At 37.6% G+C, this 19,428-nt stretch overlaps 1 protein-coding gene across 2 annotated transcripts in view; it reads right to left on the bottom strand.

The window, feature by feature from the left end:
• Positions 1–19,428, bottom strand: part of Cntnap4 (contactin associated protein family member 4) — a 289,760-nt gene that overhangs the window by 35,620 nt on the left and 234,712 nt on the right. For both annotated transcript variants that reach the window (XM_021169778.2, XM_029480968.2), the window contains 2 exons: positions 3,608–3,778; positions 2,742–2,960 (listed from right to left, as the gene is read on the bottom strand). In XM_021169778.2, coding sequence (XP_021025437.1) covers positions 2,742–2,960; positions 3,608–3,778 — 390 coding nt within the window. The remainder of the gene's footprint in view (positions 1–2,741; positions 2,961–3,607; positions 3,779–19,428) is intronic.

The following is a 19,428-nucleotide window of genomic DNA, read 5'->3' on the forward strand; positions in this document are numbered from 1 at the left end:
GCGTCCCCTCTGTTTCAACATATCTACTTCAGCTGCGTCTGCTGGCAGCTCTCACACAAGTCTGCAATAGCCTAGCTCTTTCCAAGCCACTGGTTTCCTTCCATCCATGTCCCTCGTGGCAGTCAATGAGAACTTGGGAAGTAAATAAGCTAGGAAGTAAATAGGCCATTCCATAATACTAGATCCACATGCCCTGCAAGGGCCTCCCATGATCCAGAGTATAGCTCAACCTGACTTCCCCTGCATTCCCTCACGTTCATTCTCTCCAGCCATATTGACTTATCCCTGTTCCCTAAGATCTGTCAGACTCACTGTTACTACCACTCAGGATTCTACCTTCTGAGTTCACAGGGCCCATCTCTACTCTACTTCCTTTGGTGTCAACTCGTGTTAACATCTCCCCACTACCCTGTTTGAAATGGAAATAATCAACACTAGCTGTAATCACTCTTCTCCTTGTTCTGTTTCTACCTTATTTTTCTTTCACTGTTAGAATGCACATATGTGTATATACACATACATATATACATATGTGTATGTAAATATAAAGTGTGTATATGTATAGATGTGTATATGTGTATATATGAATATATATTCATTTCTCACCATTGGCTATCTCTTCCACTGAAATATACTCATAGGAAGGCAGAGACCCTTTTGCTCATAGTAAGTGCTTCATTAAATTCTCTCTAATTACTGATGATATTTTACTAGTTTGTCACCCACTGAGCTCTAATTCAGTGTAACCTTTTTAATTATAATTTGTCTCTCATTGGAGTCTGCCTGCAAGCAAAGAGTCTTCAGTGGTAAACTTATAAAAAGAAATACAATGAGTTGTTTGATGAGACTTGTAAATTGGAAGATTAATATTTTCTGTTGTGTACACTGTTTGGTTGAACTTGAAAGGTATCCTCTCCTGAGAGTGGTCCACTTGGTGGCTGGTAGAGGCAACAACAAAAGCAGCCCCTTAGGTGGCATTTTGACAGTCAGGTATCATTATATCGCATTATGCCATTATACCCTCTGTCATCTGCAAGAATGAAGATCTTTATCCATTGCAAATTGAACAAATGAGACAGGTCTCTCTCTCTCTCAGAGATCTCTCTCTTCTCTTTTTTTCCACTGCCTTTGACCTAAACATAATCCAGATTTCCATTGCTGAAATTTCCCAGTGGCACAGCCACTCTAAGTCTGAACACATATGGAGATGTCAAAGGCCCAACTAATTGCCTCCATAAAGATGAAATCGCTTCAATCCTTATTCAAATTATTGCATATGATTGATGGCAAAAGACCCAAACCTGTTCAAAGCAGTTTTCTGATGTCATATGATACTTCATTACCACCACCTGAAGTCAAATTAAGGCCAGGATTCCTATCAGGTACAATGTATAGTGATGCTATCTCTCGGAAGTTGAAATTCCTCCCGAGGAGGAAAGGTCGTCTACAGGCATCTACAGGCAAACTGCAACATATTTCACTGAAAAATTCGAGGACAATTTCAGCCTTCTCAATTTCTAAGAATAGTAAGGCTATTTCCAAGCCACTGACAGATTTTAAATTGCAGTTACCTTTTTGTTGTGACCATCTCTCATATTTTTTTTTTTTTAGAATTCAAGAGATATCTATGTCCATTTCCTGACGGAGCTTCTAGTATGGCATTAAGAGAAAAGTTATATATTTCTTCCAAGTGTACTTTATGGTTTCTCTACTCTTAAATAAGTCAGCTGAGTGGCCACAAGTCTGTGAGTAGAATATCTATCAGGGTGCTTTCGTTGTGGAAGCTATTCATTAAATTTGTTTTCAGGGAAAGAATAAATAATGAAAATAATGAGGACATAAATTTATTAGAAGACCTAAATATGTCTTTGTCAAATATGTCACTAGCAAGCTCATTTCTTTCAGTGAAAGGATGCTAATAAGATGGTTAGGCAGCTAAAGGTGTAAGCGGGGGAGCAGCCTATGAATTTTGTTCTAAATATAGCCATTAGAAATGTCTGGGTTATAATTTCCGATCATTTGTCATTTATCCTGCCTCATCATGTCTCTGAGTCTTTGTTTACATTAAAATGTATGAGCAGGGATCAGATAAACGATAATCCTTGAACTTCATGGTTTGTAACATCTGCAAAAGTAATTAGCAAAGATGCAAAAGAAAATGAAACCCATGGAGAGGAGTTCCAGCCTGGCGTCCAGCAAACACTGAGTCAATGGACATTGTAAAGTAAATGATAAGAAGAGCGCAGATAATAAAATGGACAAGGTAGAAGAGAAGCTGTTGAAACTGAGCTCTGAGGTCTGTCTTTTTGTTTGTTTGTTTGGTTTTGGTTTTTCTTTTCTACCATTGGCCTGGGTTTGATACAACATGTACAAGTTGTGAAGAAACATCACTGGCTGGCATTACACGGGCTCCTTATTACTGAGGACAGAGGCTTATGTATCTCAGATCACACTAAAAGCCCCAATGGAATACACAAAACATAACATGTTATGCAACCTCTAGATTTTAAGAAATTAGGTGTGCAGAGTGAGGACATACTTGCAAAGAAATTCGCATCTCTTAACTCGGTTGACTTCAGGATATAAGTCTCAGCCACTCTACCCCAATCTAGGGTAGCAATAATACCTATTTATTACATGGATTGGTTATTAGGAAGGAGTGGGGAACTTGGCACAGACTGGAACCTGGGGTTTCAATAAATAATGCAGCATGTCTTTGGTGTTTTTAGAGAGTGACTTACCAACAAAGAGTTGACTATTGAGCTGTAACAGGACGTGGCCATCCGTGGGAGCCGCTTGTATCTTTGGAGGGAGCTCGTCCACCCGAAGGGATGCCTCTTTCATGTTCCTTTCCACTCGCACGTGATGCCACTGGTTGTCGTTGAAGTGAGTGGGTGAATGCACAGAGAGTTCAAAAGGCCCGTTCCCCACGTCAAATGAAAAGGTGACTGTTGTGGGTGCTGGAAATATCAGATAGCAGGGGTTTCCCCCGTGAGTCTCCGATACACTTAAGATAATGCCGCACAGCAATCATTAGACACAAGGCTTATGAAAAGAAAGCAACGACATCTAAACAGACATGACTCTCTTGAGATGGAATGAGGGGCTAAGGTGCATTTTGGGGGTAAAAATCAAGACTTTTAAAGGTTCCTCCTCTGAATTAATCTTTCACATTGATAAAGATTCAACTGTTCAGAGGGAGTACAAAACTAGCATCTGTAATTGATTATACAAAATAATCGCTTCATTGATTCAAAGTTTATATAATTTAACAGCATGAGACATGCATTGGATATTATGCTATTAATAGCAGCCTATGATTATATCAAAATAATAAGTGGTTCATTAAGTAATTTTGTAATTAATATTAGTCATTAACTGAAAATTTGTCTTCAATTTTAATTACTTCAACTCAAAACTTTTTCTACTGCTAATGAATTTATCAATATTTTTACTAAATTATCCCTTGTTAAATATTAAATTATTTTCTTGGAAAGTAGGTTTGTTTGTTTTTTTTTCATACTAGAGGTCTGAGCTCCTAAAAGTTAACTGAAAAATTCAGGACTAGCTGACTGTGTCCCAGGACTTTTCTGGAAAGGATACTTACAGCGTAATTCTATTCGTATAAAGTCGGTGATTCCCAGGTTCTCTAAAAACACCCCAGAGAGGGCTGTGGTCTTGAAAAAGAAGGACACATCTGCACTGAGCTCGCCATGGAATGTGGGAAAGTGGAGGTAGGAAGCCTCGGTATTAAAGGAAGCTGCGTTCCAAAACGGCCCTGTTTAGACAAGTACAGGAAAGAACAGACTCAAGGAGAAAACAAGGACATACAAGGAGTTTCGTAACCGCAACTGTGCTTTCTCCATTTAGCATCATGCCTGTTTAAAAATGTTGCTCATCCATCCAATATAAATCTCTTTCCTTGTTAACAGACATGCAGGCATAAGACAAGAGATCCTACGGAGACAAAAACCTGAATTCTTTCCAATATACAACAGAAAAGCTTCCTACATAAATGGCCAAAATACAAGGGGGAAAAAAAAACACCTGCAAACAAAAATTCTATACTCAGCTAAAGTAATATCTGAAGAATCCGCTAAGCCTTGATTAATTGCTTAATATTTTTGTATCTCGAAAACATAAACACCTAGTTGTTATGACTCAAAAACTCCCTACAGTAGCTCCTTGCTAACTAGCCCTATTATTGGGCCTTGCCAACTTCACACTGAAATCACCATTCTAAATCTGCTCTCGTGTAATTAAAGACCAAAATACACTTTGTCTATGTAGCACAGTTGTACTTATGAAAATGCATCTTTTTCATTCAATAGTCATTCTTTGTTTTGCTTATAACAGGGAAGTAGGTGAAAGCTTTCTCTAAATGTTTACAAATATTCAATACTTAAGAAGAGATGAAAAATGGAACTTGGAATATCTGTTTAGTGATCTGCTGAAAACCCAAACATGTAGGGGCTGGATAGAGGGCTCAGCAGTTAAGACTCTGTATGTGTCTTACAAAAGACCCAGATTTGATTCCTACCACCCACAGCAGGCAGCTCTCAACCCCCATAGCTCCACCTCCAGGATATCCAACACAGTCTTCAGATCTCCACAGTTAACTCAACCCAGGTACTAAACCTACCCTGCCCCTTAAGCACACATTCAGAAAAATGAAGAGTGTGAGCGCACGTGTGTGTGTGTGTGTGTGTGTTTGTGTGTACTTTTAAAGGCTAAATACAGTGTTTCCACCTTGACTAGCATTGGTGGATATTTGCAACTTTTCTTTTGAAAAAAGAGATATTTGAGGGTATGAACCAAAAAAAAAAAAAGGAAAATGAAATACAAATTCACAGGCAGGGCTGTCAGGATGAAATCCAGCTGAATCTATTGAGTTGATGTGGAGAATTATCAGAGAAATGAGCTATGAGCCTCAGCTGCCACCAGCAAGTTCTTAGCACATCAACTAGGACTAGGGGCATCCTTAGTGTGAAGCCAGTCCACCCACTCTCTCAACAAGGAATAAAATTCTCCTATCTAAATTACCTTCCTGTAAGTAAGACATATTGGTCTTCCACAGCCAGTAGCAGCTGTTTTAAAGAAAGAGTTCATTATGGTAGCATATAGCAGAGAGCCAGCTACTTCAAAATCACAAACTTGACCTGCTTCTACATGTCCCTTAGATTTTTGCCTTCTTTTCTGATAACCCTGCAAAGAACACTGTATAGGTCTACAGTTTGTGTTCTTTCTGTTATTTTTTTTTAATGGACCTGACTTAAAAGTCAAATTTCTGCTACATTTGGTCAATTTAAAACTGAATTTATTCAATTGTGAAAAATATATTCCGTGAGATCCCACCTCCTCGCACGCAGCCAAATGAATTTACATATTATCTGAGTTCTGCCAAGGCTATGTCTTACATACTTTAAATAGTTACTTCTATACTAGATCCTTAGATTAAATCTCAGTCTATGAAAGGAGGCACAAAAAAAAAATACAAAATGTCCACGAAGAGGTAATAGCATATCTGTGCTCTTTAAATGGCTTACCCGATCTTTTATAAGAAGCAACATGCCTTTCTCTTAAAATGGTAGATATAAAATCAAAGTACATAATTTTGAAATATGGGATACTGCTAAATAGGATCTCATATGCTTAAAAAGGGGGTGATCAGGACCAAGGTTTAAGTTATGTAATGTTATTTGGTTATCATATGAATACATTATGAAATCGGCATTTTATATGCTGCATGATGTAGGATAACTAACTCAATAAAGCTTCATATGGAAGAATTCGGGGAAGAGTTGAATCTGAAGGACAATCTGAATTGATTCTCTCTGTACAATTAATGCTCTCAGGTTAGTGAAGACGGTTCAGTTTTAGGAAGCTAAAACACTCTTATACACACAATACTGTGCTTTGTTTAGTTAGCAAACCCCATTTTACAAACTCACAATAGGTAGAGATGGAGGTAAGAACAATTCACAAGATTAAGAAGCTGATGCTAATTCAAGACATTTATAAAGAAAACCAAGGCCAACGTTTACACTGATGGAATAGTGCGTAATGGCATGCAATATCTCAGCTCCTTATCTCCAGTGCACCCAAAAGGATTTGGGCAGTCTCAGAGAAAGTAGGCTCGGAGAAAGGAGCAAGGAAGAGGTGGAGATTTGTAGGAACAGCAGGAAACTGTCCTCAAAAGAGGATTCTATAAAGAAGGGGACTGGAGAGCCCCTAATCTGCCCAGGAGCAGTTCTGAAATATTGCATGATTTGTTGCTAGGCAAAAAAGATGCTTTAAAAAAAATCACCTCAATGAAAACATAGGAAAGGCTAAGCTGAAGGGGTGGCTCATAGAGTAAGGCAGTCGTCATATAAGCACAAGGACTTGAGCTATATCCCTAGCACCCACATAAAGCCAGGTGTGCCAGAATGCTTCTCTAATCCCAGGGCTAAGCTAGGGGCGACAGGTGAGCTTCATGTTCAGTGGGAGATGCACTCTTTTCACAGTGTCTGTGGAGAGTGTCTGCGGTAAACACCTGATGTCAACCTCTGGCCTCTATGTGCATGTGCACAAATGTGCATTAACATGTGCACCCAAATAATACATCCAGATGTATTGTAATGCATTGTTCAATGATAATGAACCACAAAATAAGTAAAATATCTAATTAAACAAATACAAATCAGTAAAGAGAAATTAAGTTCCCTGGGAAACTTTGCCTTTTAGTCTCCAAAACAATGTATATATGTATATAAATGTATATGCATCTATTATATATCAGGATGAAGATTAACTCCTATTTATATAAAATAGGAACATATAATAAGTATCTGACTTTATGTGGAAATATTTTTATAAAGAGCCTTAAGGAATTAGAATTTAGCACTATTTAATATTATATGTACTTTTAAAAAGTTTCTGAGCATTTAGTTCTCTCATAAGTAGAATGGCATTTTAAAAAAGAATTCTATAAAATGGAATAGTATTTTCATAGGGTTGGAGATATAAAGAAATCAAAGGAGAGTGATGACAATTTGTTCTTAAACGTAAATTTCACATATATAATATTAAAATATATATAATATTAAAGTATTGATGTGAGGAATATTTTAACAATCAATGCACCTTCTAAGTATTTATGGGTCATTAAAATGAGCTGGAAAATAGAAATTTCTTAGCAGAAATAAAACACCACGATTAATTACATGTTGCTTCATTGGAACACGAAAACCTATGTATTGGTTTAATAATTCACTGGTTCCTCTTTTCAGCACTTCTGTTATTATTTTCAACAATTTATGAACCTCCATAGAAATCCATATGTGTAAAAATGAGGGTGAAGCAAATGAAGTCTGGCTGAGGAGAATCACAGTGTGTGGATTATAGATCGGTAGAAGAGAGAGCAAAGCTATTCATGGGTGTTTGCATACAGTAAAATACCCCTGCTGTCTCCTCCAACACATTCAATAGAGTTGGCATGATTTCTACCTCTTACAAAAGCAGAGCAGAGATCGTCTTTGTAATCAGAGGATTTAAAAAATAATCTGCAGAATATGTTTCTTATTATACTTACATTAATTTTGTAGAAAGGTGGATATTAGTAACAAAGGAAAGATTTCATATATATGAAAGTTTAATATATATATATATATATATATATATATATATATATATATAAAAGTTTCAAGGACAGACAATCTTATTTTACAAGAGGCTGGAAGAATAGAATTTGTTATGTGTGCATTTATATTTGTGTGTGCATGGCCACAAGCATGAATGCATATATATATATATATATATATATATATATATATATATATATATATATATATATGTCAAAGGTCAACTGCAGCTGTCATTCTTTAAGATCTGTGCACTTCGTTTCTGGACAGAGTCTCTCACTGGGAGGAGGATTCCTGAGGCTCCTAGCCCAGCTACCCTAGCCAAATCTGTGAGTTCTGTAAGAGATAGTCTGGTCAGCAAACCCCTGTATCTGTCTCCAAGGGGCTTTCTAGTAGGTGTTTGAATTGAATTAACATGCCCATACCTCTACAGCAAGCATTTTCTGAATGAAATATCTTCTCAGCTCAATGTTGATGCAAGCATGCACTTACTATCATTCTAGGTACAAAAGGATGTATAAAATTGTAAACAAAGTGAACAAAGTTGATTTAACTTTAGTGTTGCTTATTCATATTTCATCCTTGTGAATGTCAGAACGACACTGGAAAGTATGTAAGGTTGTGGTAGATGCCAGAAAAGAAATCTTTAAGTTGAACTATCAAACAACATGCTAATATACATGGAAAGATGTATATTTCAAATACAAAATACATCTGGTCTAGCCAATACTGATTTCTTACATTAACATACATAGCTATGGAATAAACTCTGACTCCAGTTACCCAGAAGAAGAAAGAAGAAGAAAGAGAAGAAGAAAATTCATCAATACATCATTCGTAGCCTACCTTAGATGTTTAAGTAAGGTGAAATAGAGTTGTTTTGGTGGAAGTAAGATAAATAAGTGCAAATTGAAGAGATTTCTGTTGAACACATGCCAATTGAACTTCTCTTTTTCACACATTTAATGTCAAAAATAATTAGACACTCAGAATACTGTCTGAGAATATTATTAAAATATTTTAACACTCCCATGGACCATAAATGAAAAAACTTGTAACATCTCTCTGTATTTGCAAACATACAGACTTTATATTAGACCTGTCAGTGTTTTTTAATTATAATATATTGGCCCTTCAAATACATTTATATGCAGACATACCAGATTCTATTTTCCATGCCCAGAGGAAACTTTTCTATATTAATTAATTTGATGAGGTATTTCACTGACTATACTCACCAAAAATAAGAGTTAGTAAATTGTTCATATTTATTACCTAATGACTCCTGCACATATGACTTAATTATAGATTATAGTCTTTGCTTGAGTATATACACACACACACATATATGTTTATATATATATATATATGTACATGTATATGTGTGTGTGTGTGTGTGTGTATTCTTTAATGAACACCCCATGTAAGCACATGTTGGATATAGCACTATGCCAAATGAGGACACTACATGTCAATTTGCAAGCACCACTAATGGCTAATGCTTTTCATGAATTCCATGTTCTTAGAAGGTGATTTTGGACCTGCTCTGTTTCCAAGTATACAACATCCCAGTTTTCAAACTTGAACTTCTATAAAAATAAAAAGCCCAAGAGACATTCTCTAGTCACCCACTTCACCTCTTCATCTCCCTGTTATCACTATCTACACTCTACATCCTTTGTGTAGAATCCCAAACTGTTCCTATTCTAAAGATGTCTGTGATTGGTCGCTTCCTTCAGAACAACTGTGCTATTAATTCTCCCATCTTCCAAACTCCGTTCTATGGTATTACCTTTCTTCCCGACCTTTACTAATTTCTCCATTGTTTCACATCCACTGTTTGATGAGCCTATTCTTGGCTCTAATCTCCCACGCTCAGCTCAACTAACTCTCCTAAACAAGCCATTGTCAATGTCAATGATGATCTCTACATTGTTCAATTCAGTTGTCACAATTCTTGCCTGTGTAAGCTATCAACATTTAATGTCGTTGATTATGCTTGCTCCCTGGAGACATAACTTCTACTCGGAGCCCAGGACACCCACACTTTTCTACCTTTTGCACTAGTGCTATAAAATTCTCAATCTTCCTCCCTTCTTCCTCCTTACCAACTCCACTTATTACTTCTGGAATATCCCCATGACTCTGCCCATATACATCTTCACCCACAATAACTCCAGTTGATCTATTGTGTGGCTGTAAGCATATTTATTATATATGAACATATGTTTGAACCCTGGAACTTTTAATATGACAACATCACATCTCTATTTCAATGACTGATGACATCTCGGCTTTTGGATGTCTAACAATGAAGCTTCTTGCAATAATTCCAACTTCTTGACCTTGGGAGTAGTGTTTCCCATTTCAATCAATGTCAGCTCTATGCTTCTAACTATCATATCAAACACATCTCTGTCATAGTCTTCATATTTTCTCTTGAAAATGACATCAATTCGTCAGCAACTTCATTAACCCTCCCTTTACACAATGCCCACAATCACATCTCTCACCCCTGCTCTGTGCTCCAAGTCACTATGATGTTTCAGCACAGTTAATAATATGGTATCACCCACATCTTGCTTTGGTTCTACCCTGCTGAATCTCACTAAAGCATAAGTCATCATGTTCTCTTAGTCAAAACTCTCTAGTGTTCTCCAAGCTCACTGAAACCGAAAATAAGGATTTCCAAACCCTCCCTAACACGATTACCAGTTTCTTATGTGACTCTTTTACCATTCACAACTTGCTCATGGTGCCCCACTTTGTTACATGAAAACACACATTTATACATTTCTATCAACTACATCCCCACATCTGTATCACGGCTCTGATTTCCTCTTGTTTTGAGATTCATTCAAACATATACTCAATCCTTGTTTCCTTATTGTCTTCAGTCTTGACTTTATTAGAATGTTGCCTTCTTGGTGATCCATTAACAATTATCTCATTTAAAACTTCCTTTCCTCTGTATTAATTTTACTGATTTTTCTTGACAGCACTTGGTAGCATCTATCATAACATATATCTTACTGGATTATTGTCTTCTCTTTCTAAGAGAATGTAAATGCCAAGACCATGTGTAAGAATGTTCTCTCTCTCTCTCTCTCTCTCTCTCTCTCTCTCTCTCTCTCTCTCTCTCTCAGTGCAAGTAGTCTATCAATCAGTATATGTTGAAAAAAAATGATACACTTTCTTTTGTTATATGAGCAATTAGAAAGTTAGAATAATTCCTATATGTTTAAACTTTATGTGTTCCAAGGAATCCACTCAACTTTTTTATTGAACAGGAAAGAATGAGAGAAATAAGGAAGGACAGGGAGAAGAAAAGGGAGGGTTGGATGATATGATGGCAACATCAAAAAACTAGCAAAAAATTCCAACAAGATAAGATGAATAATGAACATTGAAATAAAATTTCATAGAGGGTGGGGATTATCAGACATAGAAATTTATATTATCTTATTATGTGTTGAAATGGAATTGATCCCTACTTCTTTAGCAGCTCATAGGTAGACTGCCAACTGAAAGGAAGTTTGTCTAGTGGAAGGGACATTAAGCAAATCACTAGTCAATATCTCTTTCCTAGTCTGAGCACCTAACTTCTGCAAAGTTATTTATTGCATCCATGGACATTTGATTATGTAATGTGTCATCGGCAGCTGTACTTTCTCAGGCCACGAGACGAGTCAGTACAGACAAGATGAATTTCAGAGACGTAAACGTTCCTTAGAACAAGAAACTCTCAACCATCTTTCCTAACTTAATAGATTTTATGGGTAATATTCCCCTAAAACTTCAACACAACTCCGTAGAGATACATTTAATAAAAATGATAGAAAGTCTCAATGTCCAAAAAATAACTAAGAACAGAAAGTTAGAGCAAAAACTCTTCAAAACACAGGATGGGTAAGCCTTCTAGGCTATTGTATCTGTTTCATAGAAAAAAAAAATAGCAAATGTAGAACACTTGGATGCATTTTTATTAAATAATGACCTTTAAATATAGTTTTTTCCTTCAAGCGATCACCTAAAAAGGGCAAGTCTTCTTTAAAGTGGAAAATTTTGTTTGACCTCATATTTCTCCAAAGTCTTCAATGCAGGAAAATTAAAACAATACTATCCACCAATTTCTGAGCAGGAAAGGAAAATATGTCCAGCCTAAAGGGTTTTTTTGTTACATTTTAAGTGTTGAGGCAACAAATGCCTTTCAGAAACAGAATCTTTCATCTGTAGTCAGCCTGAACGATAGAATGAGCAGTTATGGGAAACAAGATGGCTGAATTCCTCAGTGCAAACCAAGTCTGAAAACGTGAACAACCCTGGCAGAGGTCAAAAACGTGACTCTAAAATGTTACAGTGGTTCCTAAAGTAATGAGTCCATCAGGATATGCTGAAATTTATCAATTCTTCAGTCACATTTTTAAGGCAAAATAAGTGAAATCAAAACCTGTGTCTACAAAACAACTTAAAAATGACTATAGGACCCTGCTCACACAGTTAAAAAGTACAATTGGGCTATTTCAAATGTTCATCAAACATTGAATGGATAAAGGGATAACAAATGTATTTATCTATTCCTGTAGTGAAATGATATTTGTCCATAGAAATAAGATATCAATATATGCTTCAACACAGATGAACTTTAAAATATTGTGAAAACAACCAGTCACAAAACCATATACAGTTTGTGTTTTAATATATATGAAATAGAATTAGCAAGTCTGTAGAGTTTTTGTTTTAAGTTGCTACATACGACTGAGGGGAGAATGAAAGGAACATGGATACAGGTTTAATTTGCAGATGATACCGAGTTCTTCTACGAGCGGTGGAGACAGGTGTTCCTCTAAAATGAATAAGCACATGGAGCATGGCTGCACTGTGCATGTTTATAAAGGACAGGAGGGGACTGTAGGGCATGTGAGTCACATCTCAGTAAAGTTGTTGCCAAGAAAACGAGAACATTTTAAGGCTAAATTGGCTGTTTGCTACTAATCCTAAGGTGATAATTATTCCCAAGCACGTGCAGACTCGGGAAAGACAGCACTCACACATCCTAGAGGGAAAAATAAAAGAAAACAACAGACACTTGACAACAAAATTCAAGCAAAAATAAATCAAAATAAGAAGCATTCAAGAACAGAGAGACTGTAATGATAGGTCTGAGATGATGCTTACGCATAAGCAACTCTACAAAGAATGGCAGAGCTAGCAAAACCTGGGTGGTAATGATTTTTGTTTTCTAAACAAAAAGCAAAGAAATGCGGGCCATCCAACCATTCTTTTTCACTAAGAAGTAGAAAATGTTTCTGTTTTATAAATGAATACACTTCTGGAAGAGTACACATTAAGGCTGTGGTTGCCTGCACAAAACTACGCCAGTTATGGTTCCATCAAGGAGGTGGAGGGACACATGAGTCCTACCACTAAACAAGGAGCTATTGACATCTGGTGGCTGGTGGCTGCTAGGGCATGAGAGTCAGTTTTCATTTAGGGGTGTGGTCCCTGGCTGGTCCTCCACACTCCATTGAACGGTCACACACCCAAGAGAATAACAAGAAGCACAAATAGGACTTGATCCATTTCATGAGTAAGGATGCAAAGTTGAGTGTGTAGGGAACAGGAATAGATACAAACAGATTGTATGAAATTCTCAAAGGACTAATAAAAAAGGAGCTTATCATCCATTCAGTATTCCTGAGTTGAGAATTCCTTGTTTAGCTCTGTACCCCATTTTTAATAGGGTTATTTGGTTTTTTGGAGTCTTAACTTCTTGAGTTCTTTGTATGTATTGGAAATTAGCCCTCTATCAGATTTAGGATTGGTAAAGATCATTTTCCAATCTGTTGGTTACCTTTTTATCTTACTGACAGTGTCCTTTGCCTTACAGAAGCTTTGTAATTTTATGAGATCCTATTTGTCAATTCTTGGTCTTACAGCACAAGCCATTGCTACTTATTCAGGAAATTTTCCCCTGTGCCCATATCTTCAAGGCTTTTCCCTACTTTCTCCTCTATAAGTTTCAGTGTCTATGGTTTTATGTGGAGGTCCTTGATCCACTTAGACTTGAGCTTTGTACAAGGAGATAAGAATGGATCAATTTGCATTCTTCTACATGCTAACTGCCAGTTGAGCCAGCACCATTTATTGAAAATGCTGTCTTTTTTCCACTGGATGGTTTTAGCTGCTTTGTCAAAGATCAAGTGACTATAGGTGTGTGGGTTCATTCCTGTATCTTCAATTCTAACCCATTGATCTACCTGTCTGTCACTGTACCAGTACCATGCTGTTTTTATCACAACTGCTCTGTAGTACAGCTTGAAGTCAGGCATGATGATTCAGCCAGAGGTTCTTTTACTGTTGAGAATAGTTTTTGCTATCCTAGCTTTTTTGTTATTCCAGATGAATTTGCAAATTGCCCTTTCTAACTCTGTGAAGAACTGAGTTACAATTTTGATGGGGATTGCATTGAATCTGTAGATTGCTTTTGGCAAGATAGCCATTTTTATTATATTGATCCTGCCAATCCATGAGCATGGGAGATCTTTCCATCTTCTGAGATATTCGATTTCTTTCTTCAAAGACTTGAAGTTCTTATCATACAGATCTTTCACTTGCTTGGTTAGAGTTACACCAAGGTATTTTATAGTATTTGTGACTATTGTGAAGGGTGTTGTTTCCCTAACTGCTTTCTCAGCCTGTTTATCCTTTGTGTAGAGAAAGGCCACTGATTTGTTTAAGTTAATATTATACTTCAGTGAAGTTGTTTATCAGATTTAGGTGTTTTCTGGTGGAATATTTGGGGTCGAATGGCTGAGAAGCACCTAAAAATATGTTCAACATCCTTAGTCACCAGGGAAATGAAAATCAAAACAACCCTGAGATTCCACCTCACACCAGTCAGAATGACTAAGATCAAAAACTCAGGTGACAGCAGATGCTGGTGAGGATATGAAGGAAGAGGAACACTCACCCATTTCTGGTGGGATTGCAAGCTGGTACAACCATTCTGGAAATCAGTTTGGCAGTTCCTCAGAAAATTGGACCTAGTACTACCAGAGGATCCAGCAATACCACTCCTGAGCATATACCCAAAATATGCTCCAACATGTAATAAGGACATAAGTTGGAAAGAACCCAGATGTTCCTCATCAGAGGAATGAATACAGAAAATGTGGTACATTTACACAATGGAGTACTATGCAGCTATTAAAAACAATAAATTTATGAAATTCTTAGACAAATCGATGTAACTGGAAGATGTCATCCTGAGTGAGGTAACCCAATCACAAAAAAAAAAAAAAAAAACCAAACAAAAACAAAAACCTCACATGATATGCACTCACTGATAAGTGGATATTAGCCCAGAAGCTCAGAATACCCAAGATACAATTTGAAAAATGCATGAAACTCAAGAAGGAAGACCAAAATGTGGATACTTCAGTCTTTCTTAGAAGGAGGAACAGAATACCCATGGAAGGAGTTACAGAGACAATGTGTGAAGCAGAGAATGAAGGAGTGACCATCTAGAGCCTGCCCCACCTGGGGATCCATCCCATAGACAACCATCAAAACCAGACACTATTATGGATGCCAACAGAAGCTTGCTGACAGAAGCCTGATATAGCTGTTTCCTGAGAGGCTTTGCCAGTGCCTGACAGATACAGAAGTGGATGCTCACAGCCATCTATTGGATGGAGCACAGGATCCCTAGTGAATGAGCTATAGAAAATACCCAGGGAACTGAAGGGGTTTGCTGCCCCATAGGAGGAACAATATGAACTAATCAGTATCTCCAGAGCTTTCTGGGACTAAACCACCAACCAAAGAAATCACATGGTGGGACTCATGGTTCTAGCTACATATGTAGCTGAGGATGGCCTAGTTGGTCATCAATGGAAGGAGAGGCTCTTGGTCCTGTAAAGGTTATATGCCCCAGTACAGGGAATGCCATGACCAGGAAGCAGGAGTCGGTGGGTTGGTGATCAGGGGCCGGGGGAAGAGATAAGGGATTTTTGGAGGGGAAACTAGGAAAGGGGATAACATTTGAAATGTAAATAAAGAAAACATCTAATAACAAAGAGCTTAAATATGAATAAATTCATAGTAATTAAATTCAGGACTAAAATAAATTCATATCTGCACCTGAAAGCGTTTTGACAACCACAGCCTGGGCACCTCACAAGCAAATGCCTTGGTTAGAACCAGATGTGCTTTGTGCTGTAAGCAACTTTAAAGATCAGTGACTGTCTTCCTGTGTCATCTAAACTACTTCTGTGCAATGCACACATCTGCTTATCTTTCAATTGTTTCTTACCAATAATTTTCTAACCATGTACAGATTTCTTTAGATGTGTGTGATGGATCGTTTTCCTTCCTCTACAAACTGCCATTTATTGATTATCTTTCATGCCATTGTCAAGTACTGGGTACCAGTAACACAAAAATAAATGAGCAATAGACCCCGTTCTTTAAGCACTCAAATAGAATCAAAGGCTGTCTGACAAATAAGTCGTAGTAATATATTCAACATTTGTCTCAACAGAGGGCAGGAGGTCAGCGTCCTCAAGAGATCTGGGGAAAAAAAAAAAAAAAACATCATCAAGAATATTCCAAAAGCAGTTGCCTGTAAGTAGGATGTGTTCTAGCTGGGCTGCCTTGTCTGGCCTCAGCTGGAAAGAAAGTACCTAGTCTCCCACAAACTTATGTGCCAGAGTGGGAGGATAGCCAATGGGGACTCAACTCTCTCAAAGGAGAAGGGAAAGGGGAGATGGGAGAAGGATTGTATGAGGGGCTGACCAGGAAGAGGGCAGTGAGTGAGTAAGATGTAAAGTGAATATGTAAAAATAAAAATAAAATAAAACATTTTTTAAAAGGAAGGTTTTAATCTGAGTCTTTAATGAGTTTAGTAAAAAAAAAAAAAGGTGGAGTTATTTGCATGACAATGACATTGAGATGGAAAGAAAGGGAGTTGGATTGCCAAGTGGTCACAGCAGTTTCTTTGCAGGACAGCAGAATGTCCCTATGATAACTTTCTGTTGCATGTCCCAAATCACTTGACTCTGTGTGCATCACACCTGATTACATTTTGTCTCTTAAAAATTTAAGAGGAGTTCTGAAGATTTTGCAAGTACTACTGGAATAGTCAAGCTCTGGGTCAGTACTACCGAGACCTAAGCTGGCTACTAGCTTCTAGCTGGGATTCTCAAGCTATCTTTAGAAAACATACTTGCTTTTCTTCCAGGTCTTCCTCCTCTCACACCCTAATCCATCATGGGCTGATGCTTTTGTATGACTACAATAAAAATAAATTGCTAGAAAAACAGAATGAGAAAAACAACAGCAGAGAGCCACCATCTCCTGTCCATTTTTTTTTATTACTGCTCTGTTCAGCAGACATAAATTTCTCTGTCCAATTGGAATAAATCATTCTAAAAGCGTACTCGGCATCCGGTACCAACCTCATCATTGACCTCGGCATCCGGTACCAACCTCATCATTGACTGGGACATAGAGTTGCCAGCAGAACACCAGACTATAAACCGTACTGGCCTAGGGCAATACTGTACAGACAGACCCATAGACTGGAAGCTTCCAGAAAGATGTTAAACAAAGCTCTACCCACCCCGCCACCTCCTGAATGAGAATCTATGGGAATGAGCTATGGGGCACTGGTATAAATGTATGCTGATGTCAGAGCTGTTGATCTACAGACTGTCAATGGTATGACAAATTCAAAGACATTCCCCAGCTCCTGGGAGGCCGAGGAGACTGTAAAAGCACAAGGTTGAGCATTTCTCAGCTCTCCTCCCACAGGTAAACTTGGATTTTTGCCTTTTATTATTTCCCGTAGAACTTTTGTGTCTGAAGTGAAGGAAACCAAGGTATATACTCTGCAAGACTTTTAGAATTGAGGGCTAAGGCAAAGGCTCAGAAAAGTCCTTACCATCAAGTGTGAATTCAGATCCCCAGAACCCATAAGAAGGTGGGGGGCTGTAACAACAGGCATCTGTAGCCACCAGTGCTTCCACTGCAGGGTGAGAGGCAGAGATGAGAGAAGTCCTCTAAACCTGTAGGCCAGCTTTCTTGGCTTATTCATTGGAGAACAATAAAAGACTCTACCTCCCACAAGGTGAAAGGTGCAGCCTGACACTAGATGTCCACTGACCTCTAAACACACACACACACAGTCAGGCAGGCAAACACACACACCCATGCACACAGACATACAGGAATGCAGACACACACAGAGGCACAGACAGACAGACAGACAGACAGGCACACACACACACACACACACACACACACACACACACACACACACTGCTTTTCTAAAGATTCTAAAACACTCCCAGAAAACCTGAGTTACCATGATGCTAGAATCTTTGTCCTTTGACGAAGTTGACATGTGAGGTATGAGTTTATGCGCCCTCTGCTGTGTCTTATAAAGTTAGTCATACCTTCCTTACACCACATAAATGGGTAATCACCCTCTTGGAAGGATGTTTTTTAGATAAAAATCAAAAAACTTGCAGGCATAACTCTATATTAGTTTTATTAATAATCTACTAAAGCTGGAAATGGCCAAACACTGCATGAACTAGTAAATGGATACATATCTATTCACTATATTATAGCCATATGATAACTACTGAATCACAAAGGGGGGTGAGCTGTGGGTACTTATAAGCACATGTATGAATCAAGTGCAGTATGTAAAGTTAAAGAATCCAGATGTAATGGAAAACAGCTTGGAATGATTCCATTGTTAAAGGGTCCTGGAAAAGTCAAAAATCACAGATAAAGTAAAAGATTAAAAAAAGACATATTTTTGCAAGAACTTCTGGGTGAGAGGAATTTTGGCAATGGGAACTATTATTATCAGGTGAAGGAAATGTTATTTGCTTTAAGTGTGATGGTTTTGTAGCTTTATTCTTTTGTCAAAATCCTTAAGCTTTTTACATTGTCTAAATGATTCTTTAATATTTTTCATGCACAAAAACTGGGTCATTAAAAGAACAACATAAATAAGCACATGAACGACAAAGGTTTTAACACCATGGTAATTAAGGGTGATAGCATTTACTGACTTTTCTTCTGCCACAGAAATCAGTCTTGCCATTCCAAGCCATCGTGCTTCTGAGAAAAGCATCTTACAGTTTTTACATGTGACTTCTGCTGCCGACAATAATGTTAGCAGTGGCATGAACTTCAGACCCACTTGTGCTAAAAAACAAGAAGGATCTGAGAGAAGAGATGCCACCAATTAACTAGGGCAAGTCCCGTAGCTAGTAGACAACAGAGTTCACACTCATTTTTAATTTATTTGCATGTTTCTCAGCATCTCTGTCCTCTCTTCTACAAAATGGCTAGAGCTAAAGTTTCTAGCACCTCTAATTTCAACTCTAGATAAATTTCTGAGAAAAAAAAAGATATTTAATCCTGTTTTCTTTTATTTATACTCCAAAGCTTTTCTGTTCAAAATAATTTTAAAAATCTTATCTCAATGAATGATAGAACCAGTTTTACTCCAAACAGAAAGTCATGGGTTATCCTTAAGCCCCTAATTCTGAACTCTATATCTAGTCCTATGGAACTTACTTCCCTAACAGACACCCTTCTTTCATTATTACATCAATGGTCACACTGCTGGTCATCAGTAATTTATAATTCACCTTGTGATTTCAGTAAGAGGTAATAGATTAGGAGATTCTGACTCAATCAGTGAATTAATTCATCAATCGAGTCATAATTTGACAGTGTTATTGGTGATAGTGAAAACTACAGAGAACGGAGATAGAGGAAG

The sequence above is a fragment of the Mus caroli genome, unplaced genomic scaffold (assembly GCF_978045245.1).
Source record: "Mus caroli unplaced genomic scaffold, Mus_caroli_1 scaffold_10, whole genome shotgun sequence".
In the NCBI taxonomy this organism is placed as follows: domain Eukaryota; kingdom Metazoa; phylum Chordata; class Mammalia; order Rodentia; family Muridae; genus Mus; species Mus caroli.